At 50.3% G+C, this 11,561-nt stretch overlaps 1 protein-coding gene across 1 annotated transcript in view; it reads right to left on the bottom strand.

The window, feature by feature from the left end:
- Positions 1–3,043: 3,043 nt before the first annotated feature.
- Positions 3,044–11,561, bottom strand: part of agap3 (ArfGAP with GTPase domain, ankyrin repeat and PH domain 3) — a 118,008-nt gene continuing 109,490 nt past the window's right edge. Inside the window, 2 exon segments of the mRNA XM_076970318.1 lie at positions 3,044–6,253; positions 7,198–7,453. Of these exon segments, the coding sequence (XP_076826433.1) occupies positions 6,038–6,253; positions 7,198–7,453 (472 nt within the window). The 3' untranslated portion in view covers positions 3,044–6,037.

Raw genomic sequence — 11,561 nt, 5'->3', positions numbered from 1 at the left:
CCCCAGGCTCCCAAGACTTGTATGCAATTATAACTTTTTTTTTAAAAACAGATGATATACAGTAGTTACAACGAGTGTATTTTTTAAACTATGGTGGATTGATTGGCAAGTCAAAACACGTGATATTCATGCACATACTTGAAAATGTAATAAGCGAGTTTGCGTTCAGGTGTAATATCTTGACAAATGAAATCACGAAGATATGTAGTTTGTGGCAAGGGCTCGTAACTTGATTTCAAACTTGCAAAACTGTCTAGCCTCTCTGATCGTTACACACTCATACGAGAGAATCTTATTGTGTCCTAAAAACGCCTAACGTTGGCAATGAATTTACAACACCGCTTACCAACCAAACGCTGACCGTTTTATCTGCGGATCCTGACACACTGACAACACTCCCACGAACGACACGAGTATTTTCCTTCCACTTCAGCTTGGGGGAAATGAAACGGCTGCACTGGAGGGGGGCAGCGTCGCTCCTCTCACAAACACCATTAAACAACATTAAGACGTCTCGACTTCATCGCTGCCGCTCTATGGCGCTCAGCAGGTGTGCATCCTCAGTGTGCTTCTGAATAATGTCGAGCGCTCCAGTACAAGTTTACAAAGTAGGATTCATATGGTCCAAACTTCATTGTGGCTTAAGTATCGCCGTAATATTACCGAAACCATAAATAATTCGAAAAGTTTAATACCTTTAGACACAGGCCTACAATACTGCTTCGTGACTCGTCAGTCATTAAAAAAAAACGTAATATAACATATCCATAAGCTGTTTTCTATCGTAAGCGCTAAGATTTCCTCTGAGGTGTCATAGGTTTTAAAAAACATCCACCTGAACGTCTGACTTTACAGACACAGAGCCGTCGTCAAACGTCAAAGTGAATGAAAAATAAACAACAACAACAACAGTCCAGGTGCTAGGTGAAGGGCTCTGGGAGTTACCTGGCCATATTACAACACATCAAAAGAGAGAAGCGTAAACAATAGTTTAAATGAAATCCTATAAAAGCACCACGGTGATTACAGTGGCCCTTCAAATCTAATGAATAGTGTTTTCACGTTTCCTGTAGTATAGTAGCATGACATTACTCCTCTCACTTACAATCAGCACAGTGTGAGAAGATGAAAATCCGTTACTATTAGTCAGCAAGTGATATGGTTAATATAACGGTTTGTTGAGCAGGTCGCCACTCCCCACTGACGCTCAAGGTAAGGTATACGAGCTAAGGGGTCAGGGCCGCGACCTTTGAGTAATCTCAGGCCCTGATGGCCTACAGCACGCTGCTGCCTTCCACTGTACCGACACAAAAACAGCCAAGTCATGCAATCAAGGGTGAACACTACCGTCGGAGCGAACAGGGCAATCATCGTTTTGACATGAGCAGTGGAGACACCTCCGTTGTCAAACAGATGTCACTCTTCAACTTCAGCTGCTTTCTGCGGGGATTTGCACGCACCAAATCTGACTGCTGCATTATTTCCCAGTGATCCTGCTGCAAATGCCACCCCAAGCAGATTTGCAGGTCTGTAAGTCTGAGCAGTGCAGGTGATGTTCACTTAAGACCTCCGTCAGGGTTGATTGCACCATTTGGTGGTCTGTATACTCTGTTAACATGTAAGAAAATAAAACGAAAGAACGGGGAATAAAAAATTTAACTGCCATATAAAATGAAGAAACCTCCACTTGGTTTGATTTCAAGTCAGCTGTTATCAGCATATTCATTCTAACAGTTAGGTATATTGCTTAATTGGTATTTTATCATTGTTTGTGCTTGAACGCTGTTATCAAAACACACACGCACTACGCCCTTAGCGTTGCTTCTCCCACGGTACTGAAGGAACTTCCAGGCCCACACAGCAGCCGTCTCGGAGCAGTCGAACTACCGTATGATCAACGGCCCTGGCCTTACAAGAACATCCATCAGAACGTGAGGAGCCCAACTGCTCGTGGATCAGAGCTCCCGCACCGCCAGTCTCTCGCTACTGTCGACGTGACACTCATCATGTCCCTAAAATGAACGGTTTAATTGCTTCGTTTCCTTCAGCATATCGTTACCTAACAAGTTCCCTCTGCTAAGTCCCCCCCCCCCCAAAAAAAGCCCAATCGTTTGGGTATAGCACGCGGCACGGGCCGGGCCGGATCTCCCCGGCCCCAGTACGCCACACTCCGGGGCAGCAGCACGCTGGGTGGAGGCTTGAATCCTGGGGTGTGTCTGGGGGGACGCCCACGAGGCTGAAATATGGGCAGATGCATCAAATCGCACAAGATAAACAAGCGATGAATTTCATCAGGGCCATCATAGCCTTAATTTGGCTGCCTAATGAGTCAGATCCAGTGGCGGAGATAAAAGTTGTCAGAGGCGCGACTCTAATGAATTTCTTGCCACTTGTAATCAAGGTTGGCTGTCTGAGGAGCAATGATTAATGGAACCCTGGAGGATTCCCTCGGCCTTCGGTTCTCATTACGCCTAATGCATTCTCAAGCAAATTAACGTGGGGGGAAGGAGAGAGAGAGAGAGAGAGAGAGAGAGAGAGAGAGAGAGAGAGAGGGAGAGAGAGAGAGAGAGGGAGAGAATAGGCAGGAGGGAGAGAGAGAGAGAGCACAGCAGGAATAGATGTGAGACAAGAGGATGAGTGCGAGAGACCAAGAGACAGACAGGTGGAGGCGACCAGCGGGGAGAAGGTGAGACGGCGGCAGGGCGGGGGTGAGAGTCAGGGGGCCGCTGGAGGAGGAGGAGGGTGGAGGAGGGTGGAGGAGGAAGGAGCGGGGCCCGGGACACCGAGCAGGCGTATGCAACAGGAAAGACACGGGGAAGGAATACGGAAAAACGCCACACGGATGCGGCGGGAGAGATGGAGACAGCATGGGGGACGAGTGGAGAGAGGGATGGGGAACAGAAACAGAACGTGCACACGGATAAGTAGAAACAGGCAGGCGTTGGAGATGTACCAAATTTCCCCTTTTTTTGTGATTAACCATAGGGCGTTGTTTTGCTATAGTGAATAAACTGATTAATGTAAAAACAACACTTGCGCATACTATGGTATAAATCATTTTATTGGAGTGTTTATTATGTCAATAGGCAGCCAAGCATCCAAGCACACAACAGCTAACTCTCATGAAGTCACTTCATCACGTTCGGAGCAGAGTGTAAAAACAACAGGAAATTCAAAGAAAATAATAAAACGGACAAAAATTCCAAAAAAGCAACAATAACAACCAAAAAAAACAATATTTACATCCGGCTTTTATAAATATGTCAAATGTACAACATTATACACAAAGTACCTTTGACGGTCTGACAATGTGATGGCGGACACACTGAGACCAAAGCAAAGTATGTGAAGACAAAGAGAAGCTTTGAGAAGGGCCCGGACGTCTTCTCCAGGAGGATATGGCTGGTTATAACCGAGCACAGTACAGGTACTGACTGCACTTCAGTCAGCTGATAACCCTGGGGGCCGAGGAACCGTGACCCTCTCCATGCCAGTGGTGAACTGCCTGCTCCGCCCAGACACGGCGGAGCTTTGATGGTGGGGGTGGGGGGGGGGGGGGGGGTGAGCGAGCTTCACCTCCCTCTGTGTCCCATAACTGAATCTGTGAGTGAGCTGAGGTAAGCGGAGGGGGTGGGCTAGGGGTGTGACCTTGGCCTGGTGAGAGCTTAGCCAACCAGTATCATGGACAGTAGAAATATAAGCCAGGATAGGATCGATTTGAAAGTAGCGTCGGCCAATCAGCTGAAAGCATAACTTATTCAGCATGTTGACACCTTCAGTGTTTGACCTATGAGCTTGTTATATTTAAACAGGGCAAAACACTGTTATTCAGTCTTGGAAACGAAACCACATATTCCAACGTCATAGTAACTCAGTCCGAAATAAAATCCACCATTTCAAATCTTCTGTTTGTTGAAAAATATAAAGCATCAGTGACCTAGTAATGAAGCACATGTTAAAATTTAAAATGAACCATTAACTTAAAGCTGTGTAATTGCTCACAGCAGAGCAATGAATTACTATCATTTTTCTTCCTACCAACTTGTAAAAGTATTTGAACTGTGATCCAGTTAAATAATGGTATCATTATTTAATAAAGGCGTATCTACCAAACCATGCGGAGGGGTGGGAGACACTTCTGGGCCGTGTGCATGATTTTAAATAACTTCAATGATCCCACCAAGGCCATGTCAGACATGGGCAGTATGAACAGAGACTATACTTCCTCGTACAGCTGATCAAATGCTCCATACCATGGATGTAATTTTGATTTCAAAAGTAGGGGGGGACATAGATTCGTCGCTATTTAAATATTTGGTTTTAACCGTAAAAACTGGGGGGGACCAAGGCCGGCTTTTGAAAAAGTGGGGGGGACATGTCCCCCCCCCCGTCCCCCCCCAAAATTACGTCCGTGCTCCATACTGTGTCTGGATTACCACCTGTGCCAAACACTCTGGGAACATAAACGCATTATATGGTATAAAGAGAAAAATCAACAGGTTTTTATGTGTTTCAGGCTCTAAGGAGTTTTCCCTTGCTACTACAGTGGCCCTCAGTTCGGCATATGTGACTAGTTAGAAATAATCCTGTTGCTTTGTTCGAAACGATTAAAAGGAGTAGTTTAGAAATGAAACACTAACATGGCTAATGTCAAACGGCAGCCAAAGGAGGGTCAGTTAGCATCGTGCAGGTGCGCTAATGCTAACTCGCCGTTGCGAGCGCACAGTCATAGGTTAGCGACCTGGTTAGCCATTTCAGTTCGACTATTCCTTTAAACAGCTCAGGATTTCTGAACGCTCCTCATATTCAGTTAAGGGTCAATACAGAGGCAACACCATTGGACAAGCTTCTCTTTCGCCAACAGTTTAGTACCTAAATGGGTGCAGATGAGGCCGTCACAGGGAAAGATAAGGGAAAGATTAGCTACTATATACACAGATCTGTACATAATCCGCTGTACCGTCCTGAATTTTCTATTTGTAGAATCCTAGTCTATATCAGTACAGAATACAAAACGGTCATGTCCTCGTCAGTCTCAAGTATGGAGGAGGTAAACAGGCACTCACACCAACACTCATACACACACCCATACACACAAGTTCACAGCAAATGTTATATTACCTAGTGTGGGGTCACTGCTATCTGCCAGTCACTGATGTCTCCTTCCATATATATATATATATATATATATATATATATATATATATATATATATATATATATATATATATATATTAGACACAAATTTTTAGGGAGCGAGACCCCAGTGTCAAGCCATGAGAACACTTCAGACTCCCTCTAGAAGTCCATCTTACAAAGGCCTGATAATGACACATTATTCTCAGGGTAATCATGCCCTTCAGGAGATTTTTTTTTGGTCCAACTGAAGAGGTATTCTTAGGGAGCCATTGAGTTTGATGAACACCAGTAAAAATTCTTAGATGAGCGGAAGGTGCGACAGGACAAAAAAATAAAATAAAAAAATAAAAATCACGTTGGACAAGGTGTCCCTTACTAAAACGGTGCGCTAAAACTCAGACAGTTTTCCCTAATCAGCTTACAAGGTTTTCTTCAGAATTGTTTCAGGAAGAAACTGCAGAACTCTTGTGATGAGCTCTAAGGAAAAAGGAATATATATGTTTGTGTGTGTGAGTGTGTGTGTGTGGATCCATGTTATATTGGACTCTGGTGGAAGACCACACAACACACAGGGAATCTGAACAGGCTCAGTCTTTGCTGCCCCTACTCTGAGTTTGATGGGCCACGATTTTAGTCCTAACGAGGAGTGACGGGGAGACGTCCGCGTCTAGACGGCCCAGACGCGACACAGTAGCATTGGTCAGATAAACAGGGCAGCACGGTCTTCGCCGAAGGGAAGGCATCTTACAACATTAACCCGGGACAGTGAGGACGGTGGGTAGTGGAAGTTCACTGCGAGGATGACGGTGTGGCGGCGGGACACGCAGGAGCAGCAGGACACTGGAGCCGTACGGTGCGGGGTACGGTGCAGGGTACGGGGGGGGTTGTAACGTCGCCGCTACATGATGCTGACGCTCCGGTTGAGCTCGCCTTGCCCGTTGTTGTTGTTGGCGTTGGGGTTGTGACGGGTGGAGGTGGGCGTGGCCAGACCGGCGGCGTCAGAGGGGCAGCCGTGCTGGACGAGGATATCCACGCACTCCTGGCTGCCAGCCCGTCGCGCGTAGGAGAGGGGCGTCTGACCGCGGGCATCACGACTCTTCACGTCCACGCCGTACTGCGGAGAGCACAGATGAGACAGAAGGAACAGAAAGGGTTAACTAAACAGAAGTAATTCTAGGACTGCGGTCAGCACCTGCTAACACCCGATAACATCAACAAGCCTTCCCACACAAGGGAAAGATACAAATGCTTTGCACCTGTACTATACTAGATATTCCAACTCTGATCTGGGATCAGGTTACATGCTGTACTTACTACTAAAGCTGCTTTAGTCATCAGGCCTTAATGCTAAAACTGGGTTTTTTTTTTTTAAAGGATGCCGTTTGTGTGTGCTTGCGTTAGCTTCTATGGCCTTTGCTGGCAGTCCATCAGATATCTACAAAGATATCACGTCTTTGTGACCTACAATACTGGACACCTGACAGATGACAACAGTTGTGCGAAGGTAATGACATTTTGCAATGGGGAAAAAACTGCACGTCTTGGTGACTCGTGATTTTGACAGATATCTTTCCGTCTTTCGGTTTCTTTTTGTGCCCCATTTGCTCTTCAGTTGTGTGACACTGAAAATGGAGATGCGGAAATGAAGAAGTCGGTTTAGTTTTCGTTGAGAAAAACGAGCTGTAGCTGTAACTGGAGAGTGGAGGTTTGGCCAAGGCGGCACCAGGGCCCAGACTCCTCAGACACTTCCTGCAGCGGTCTCGCTCGTCAAAGGTCAAATATGGAAAAGACCAAGCAGTCGTTGATCGACAAGGCGCTCAACAACACACCGCCCCCGAAAGCCCTGATCCTGCTCAGACCTGATTCACTCCAGGCTTGATTGATTCAGATTGATTGAGCTGATTTTAATACTGTAGCCTGTCTGAAACCCGCTAAACTCCAAGAGTCTTTATGAATGCTTAGAGTTGGTGAGGTGAAGAGGAGGACCACGATGGCTACCCCTCTGAATCACGCAGGTCCCTTCGGCCCGAGCCCGAGGAGCCTGGCCGCGCCCCTTACCCAGATGAGCAGCTGCGTGATGACCACGTTGGCCATGGCGCAGGAGAGGTGCAGGGCGGTGCGTCCGTCTCCGTCTCCGTAGGTCTCGTTCACCTCGTCCTTGGTGCCGTGAGCCAGGAGCAGCACCACCAGACGCAGGTCGTCCTCCACCACCGCACGCAGCAGCTGCTGGCCCAGCGGTACATCAGACACAGGCAGCGGCACCAGGAAGAGCTTCTGATCGTACTTCGCCCGGATCCATCGCTCCTTCTCCTCCCTGTTGGGGGGAGGGGGGAGAAAGGGAGAGAGCTTAATTATTATTCCCAAGCTTCAGGTAATGGTAAACAAAACATATTTTGTAACACAACTATCATTACTAATAACCATCAATTTGTCCTCAGTGTTGTTTATAAACTACTAAAGACAGAGACCTTGCTACAGTATAGAGACCTTTCAGTAGAATTAACACAGCATCTTCCTATTTCATCTTACTGTCTCCACCTCTGTGCTGCTCACAAAATCTCACATTGGCCTTTTCAAGCCATTTCCATTCTGTAGCTTGGTGGGACTAGACCAGCACTCCACCCTTCTACCTCGCTCCACCCTTCTACCAGCGCTCCACCCTCCTACCAGCGCTCCACCCTTCTATCAGCGCTCCACCCTCCTACCAGCGCTCCACCCTTCTATCAGCGCTCCACCCTCCTACCAGCGCTCCACCCTTCTATCAGCGCTCCACCCTTCTATCAGCGCTCCACCCTTCTACCTCGCTCCACCCTTCTACCAACGCTCCACCCTCCTATCACAGCTCCACCCTTCTACCTCGCTCCACCCTCCTACCAGCACTCCACCCTTCTATCAGCGCTCCACCCTTCTACCTCGCTCCACCCTTCTACCAGCGCTCCACCCTTCTATCAGCGCTCCACCCTTCTATCAGCGCTCCACCCTTCTATCAGCGCTCCACCCTCCTACCAGCACTCCACCCTCCTACCTCGCTCCACCCTTCTATCAGCACTCCACCCTTCTACCTCGCTCTACCCTTCTATCAGCGCTCCACCCTCCTACCAGCGCTCCACCCTTCTATCAGCGCTCCACCCTTCTATCAGCGCTCCACACTCCTACCAGCGCTCCACCCTCCTACCAGCGCTCCACCCTCCTACCTCGCTCCACTCTTCTATCAGCGCTCCACCCTTCTATCAGCGCTCCACCCTCCTACCAGCACTCCACCCTCCTACCTCGCTCCACCCTTATATCAGCACTCCACCCTCCTACCTCGCTCCACCCTTCTATCAGCACTCCACCCTTCTACCACACTCCACCCTTCTATCAGCGCTCCACCCTCCTACCAGCGCTCCACCCTTCTATCAGCGCTCCACCCTCCTACCAGCGCTCCACCCTCCTATCAGCGCTCCACCCTCCTATCAGCGCTCCACCCTTCTACCACGCTCCACCCTCTATCAGCGCTCCACCCTTCTACCACGCTCCACCCTTCTATCAGTGCTCCACCCTTCTACCAGCGCTCCACCCTTCTATCAGCGCTCCACCCTCCTACCAGCGCTCCACCCTCCTACCAGCGCTCCACCCTTCTACCACGCTCCACCCTCTATCAGCGCTCCACCCTTCTATCAGTGCTCCACCCTTCTACCAGCGCTCCACCCTTCTATCAGCGCTCCACCCTTCTATCAGCGCTCCACCCTTCTATCAGCGCTCCACCCTCCTACCAGCGCTCCACCCTTCTACCACGCTCCACCCTTCTATCAGCGCTCCACCCTTCTACCTCGCTCCACCCTCCTACCACGCTCCACCCTTCTACCTCGCTCCACCCTTCTATCAGTGCTCCACCCTTCTACCAGCGCTCCACCCTTCTATAAGCGCTCCACCCTTCTACCTCGCTCCACCCTTCTACCTCGCTCCACCCTCCTATCAGCGCTCCACCCTTCTACCACGCTCCACCCTTCTACCACGCTCCACCCTTTCATCAGCGCTCCACCCTTTCATCAGCGCTCCACCCTTTCATCAGCGCTCCACCCTTCCATCAGCGCTCCACCCTTCTACCTCGCTCCACCCTTCTATCAGCGCTCCACCCTTCTATCAGCGCTCCACCCTCCTACCAGCGCTCCACCCTTCTACCACGCTCCACCCTTCTACCTCGCTCCACCCTTCTACCAGCGCTCCACCCTTCTACCAGCGCTCCACCCTTCTACCACGCTCCACCCTTCTATCAGCGCTCCACCCTTCTACCGCGCTCTTTAAACGTGCCTGTGGCCACGCTTCACTCTCACAAGTTGGGTTTTATTTCACAGGCAAGCAAATTTTCTTACTTTCCTTTGAGAGCTCCCAGCGTGAGGGCGGTAACCTCTAATATCACCAGATGCTTTCATGGTGAGTGGCTCACTGAAGTTCTCATTCCCACAGAGATGACAGGAAGATGACTGGCGATTTGATTTGAACAAACTGACCACTCATCTTTATCTCTCAGTATCTACACACACACAGACACACACACACACGTCTCCACGGCTCCTGCCTTCAGCGGTGGGAGGGTTAAAGTCTGGTCGGCTATCGAAAGGTTACACATTGTGAACAGCATGTCTGCTATGGACAATACAGGAGACGTGGGTGGGGAGGGGGCCATGTTTTTATCGTTGCTGTCACCGCTGTCACTCTGGCTCTGCCGAGCCCTGCAAAGCAGGCCAATCTACCCTGGCCCTTCACGTCTCGGGGGGCCCCGGCAGCCAGCCAGAGGGACAGAGAGGGATGGAGGGAGGGAGAGAGATGGAGACCGACAGCAGAGTCTCACCCCTCTATCTTTCCCTCTTCATCTGCCCACTCCCAACCCCGCACCCCTCATTCGCAAAGCGCGGCGCTATCGAAATCGATAGCTGGCGGCTCCGAGCATGCTCAGTGCGCGCGCGACCCGCCGACCCCGCGCGCCGGGCGATAAGGCGACTAGAAAGGGGCCGTTGTTCGGCTCGTCCGGGTGAGTGACAGAGAGGAGAGGGCGGGAGGCCGACTGGGCCGGGAAGAGGGCCGTTCCCGCGGGACGCGGCTCCGCTCGCGGTCCCGGCCCTTAGTGGAACCACATTCAGGACGGGGGCCGATAAACCAGCGCGGCCCCGCTGACCGAGCAGCGAATCTCCGACGGCCAGATAACCCCCACGTCCTCCGTGCCGAGGCCGATAACGGCGCTTAGCCACGTCGGCGTGGGCCCTCCGCCAGACTTTCGTCCTACCGAGTGAAGTAGCCGTTTCTTTGACACTTGCTAATTCTTGAACTAATTAGGTGTTGGAGCCTACAGTGTGACCTCCTTCTGAGGCAAATGGGAACGTTCTGTATCGCGCTAATGTTAATTACGGCGGCCACGATTGGTGGCGCGGTGATGTCTAAATGGGGCCACGCCCCCTCATTATCTCCTGGACAATAACAGGAGACTCCAAATCAGCAAGTGTTTTTCCTGATGAGGGATGGGCCAGTATGTCAACTGCCACAGTCTTACGGGGGGGGGGGGGGGGGGGGGGGGCGGGGGGGGAGAAGCAAGACAGGACTGTAGGCAACAACCATATCAGTGACAGCACAAGAAAATAGGAAAAAGAAACATTCATGGAGAAAGAGAGGGAGAGTGGGAGAGAGAGAGAGCGAGGGAGGCAGAGAGAGAGAGAGAGAGAGAGAGAGAGAAAGAGAGAGAGAGAGAGAAACTCTGATGGGGTTCACTGTGGATTTGATGATGTACTTAGGCAAGAAGACACTATCAAATCAAACCACTGAGCCTCTGGTCTCTGGCCAGTGCGGTGGAGACGGGATCAGCAGCCTGTGCAGCGCGTCCCTGCGTCTCCTCGCGAGCGGACAGGCCCGGTGAGCGGACAGACACCTGGCCACGTTTCCACGGCACCGGTCCAGTCCTCTTGTTTCCCCTCCGTTGTAACAACACCGTGGGACGACCTGCAGGTTTCACGGGTCCCCGCAATGTCCCACGTCCGCTCTAATCACGTCCGCTTCAACAAAGACGCATTTAAATACCAAAGAGTCCTAACAGCACGTCGGGGAAAAAAAAAAAAAAGAGAGATTTGAGTATGCAAACATTTTTGTTGTTGTTGTCGTGGTCCCACAAAGCAGTTTCCTGTCCCCGAGCCCTTTGTGCCAGTGTGGGGAAGTCAGTGGGGTAACAAGTAGGGTGAGCTAATTAAGCCAGGCACAACTTTAACTGCTCCTCTCTTCAAATCCCTCACCGCTCTTTACTGAGAACAAGATACAAAGCAACTGAATAGACTCTGGCTGCAGTGAATTGCTCTTCAATGCTGTGTGTGTGTGTGTGCGCTGTAACACCCCCCCCCCCCCCCTCCCCATGGCAGTCAGTCTTTCAAAGCTTGTTTTTCTTTTGAGGAGGTGTT

The sequence above is a fragment of the Brachyhypopomus gauderio genome, chromosome 13 (assembly GCF_052324685.1).
Source record: "Brachyhypopomus gauderio isolate BG-103 chromosome 13, BGAUD_0.2, whole genome shotgun sequence".
Taxonomy (NCBI): domain Eukaryota; kingdom Metazoa; phylum Chordata; class Actinopteri; order Gymnotiformes; family Hypopomidae; genus Brachyhypopomus; species Brachyhypopomus gauderio.
This window is presented reverse-complemented; position numbering and strand designations above follow the sequence as displayed.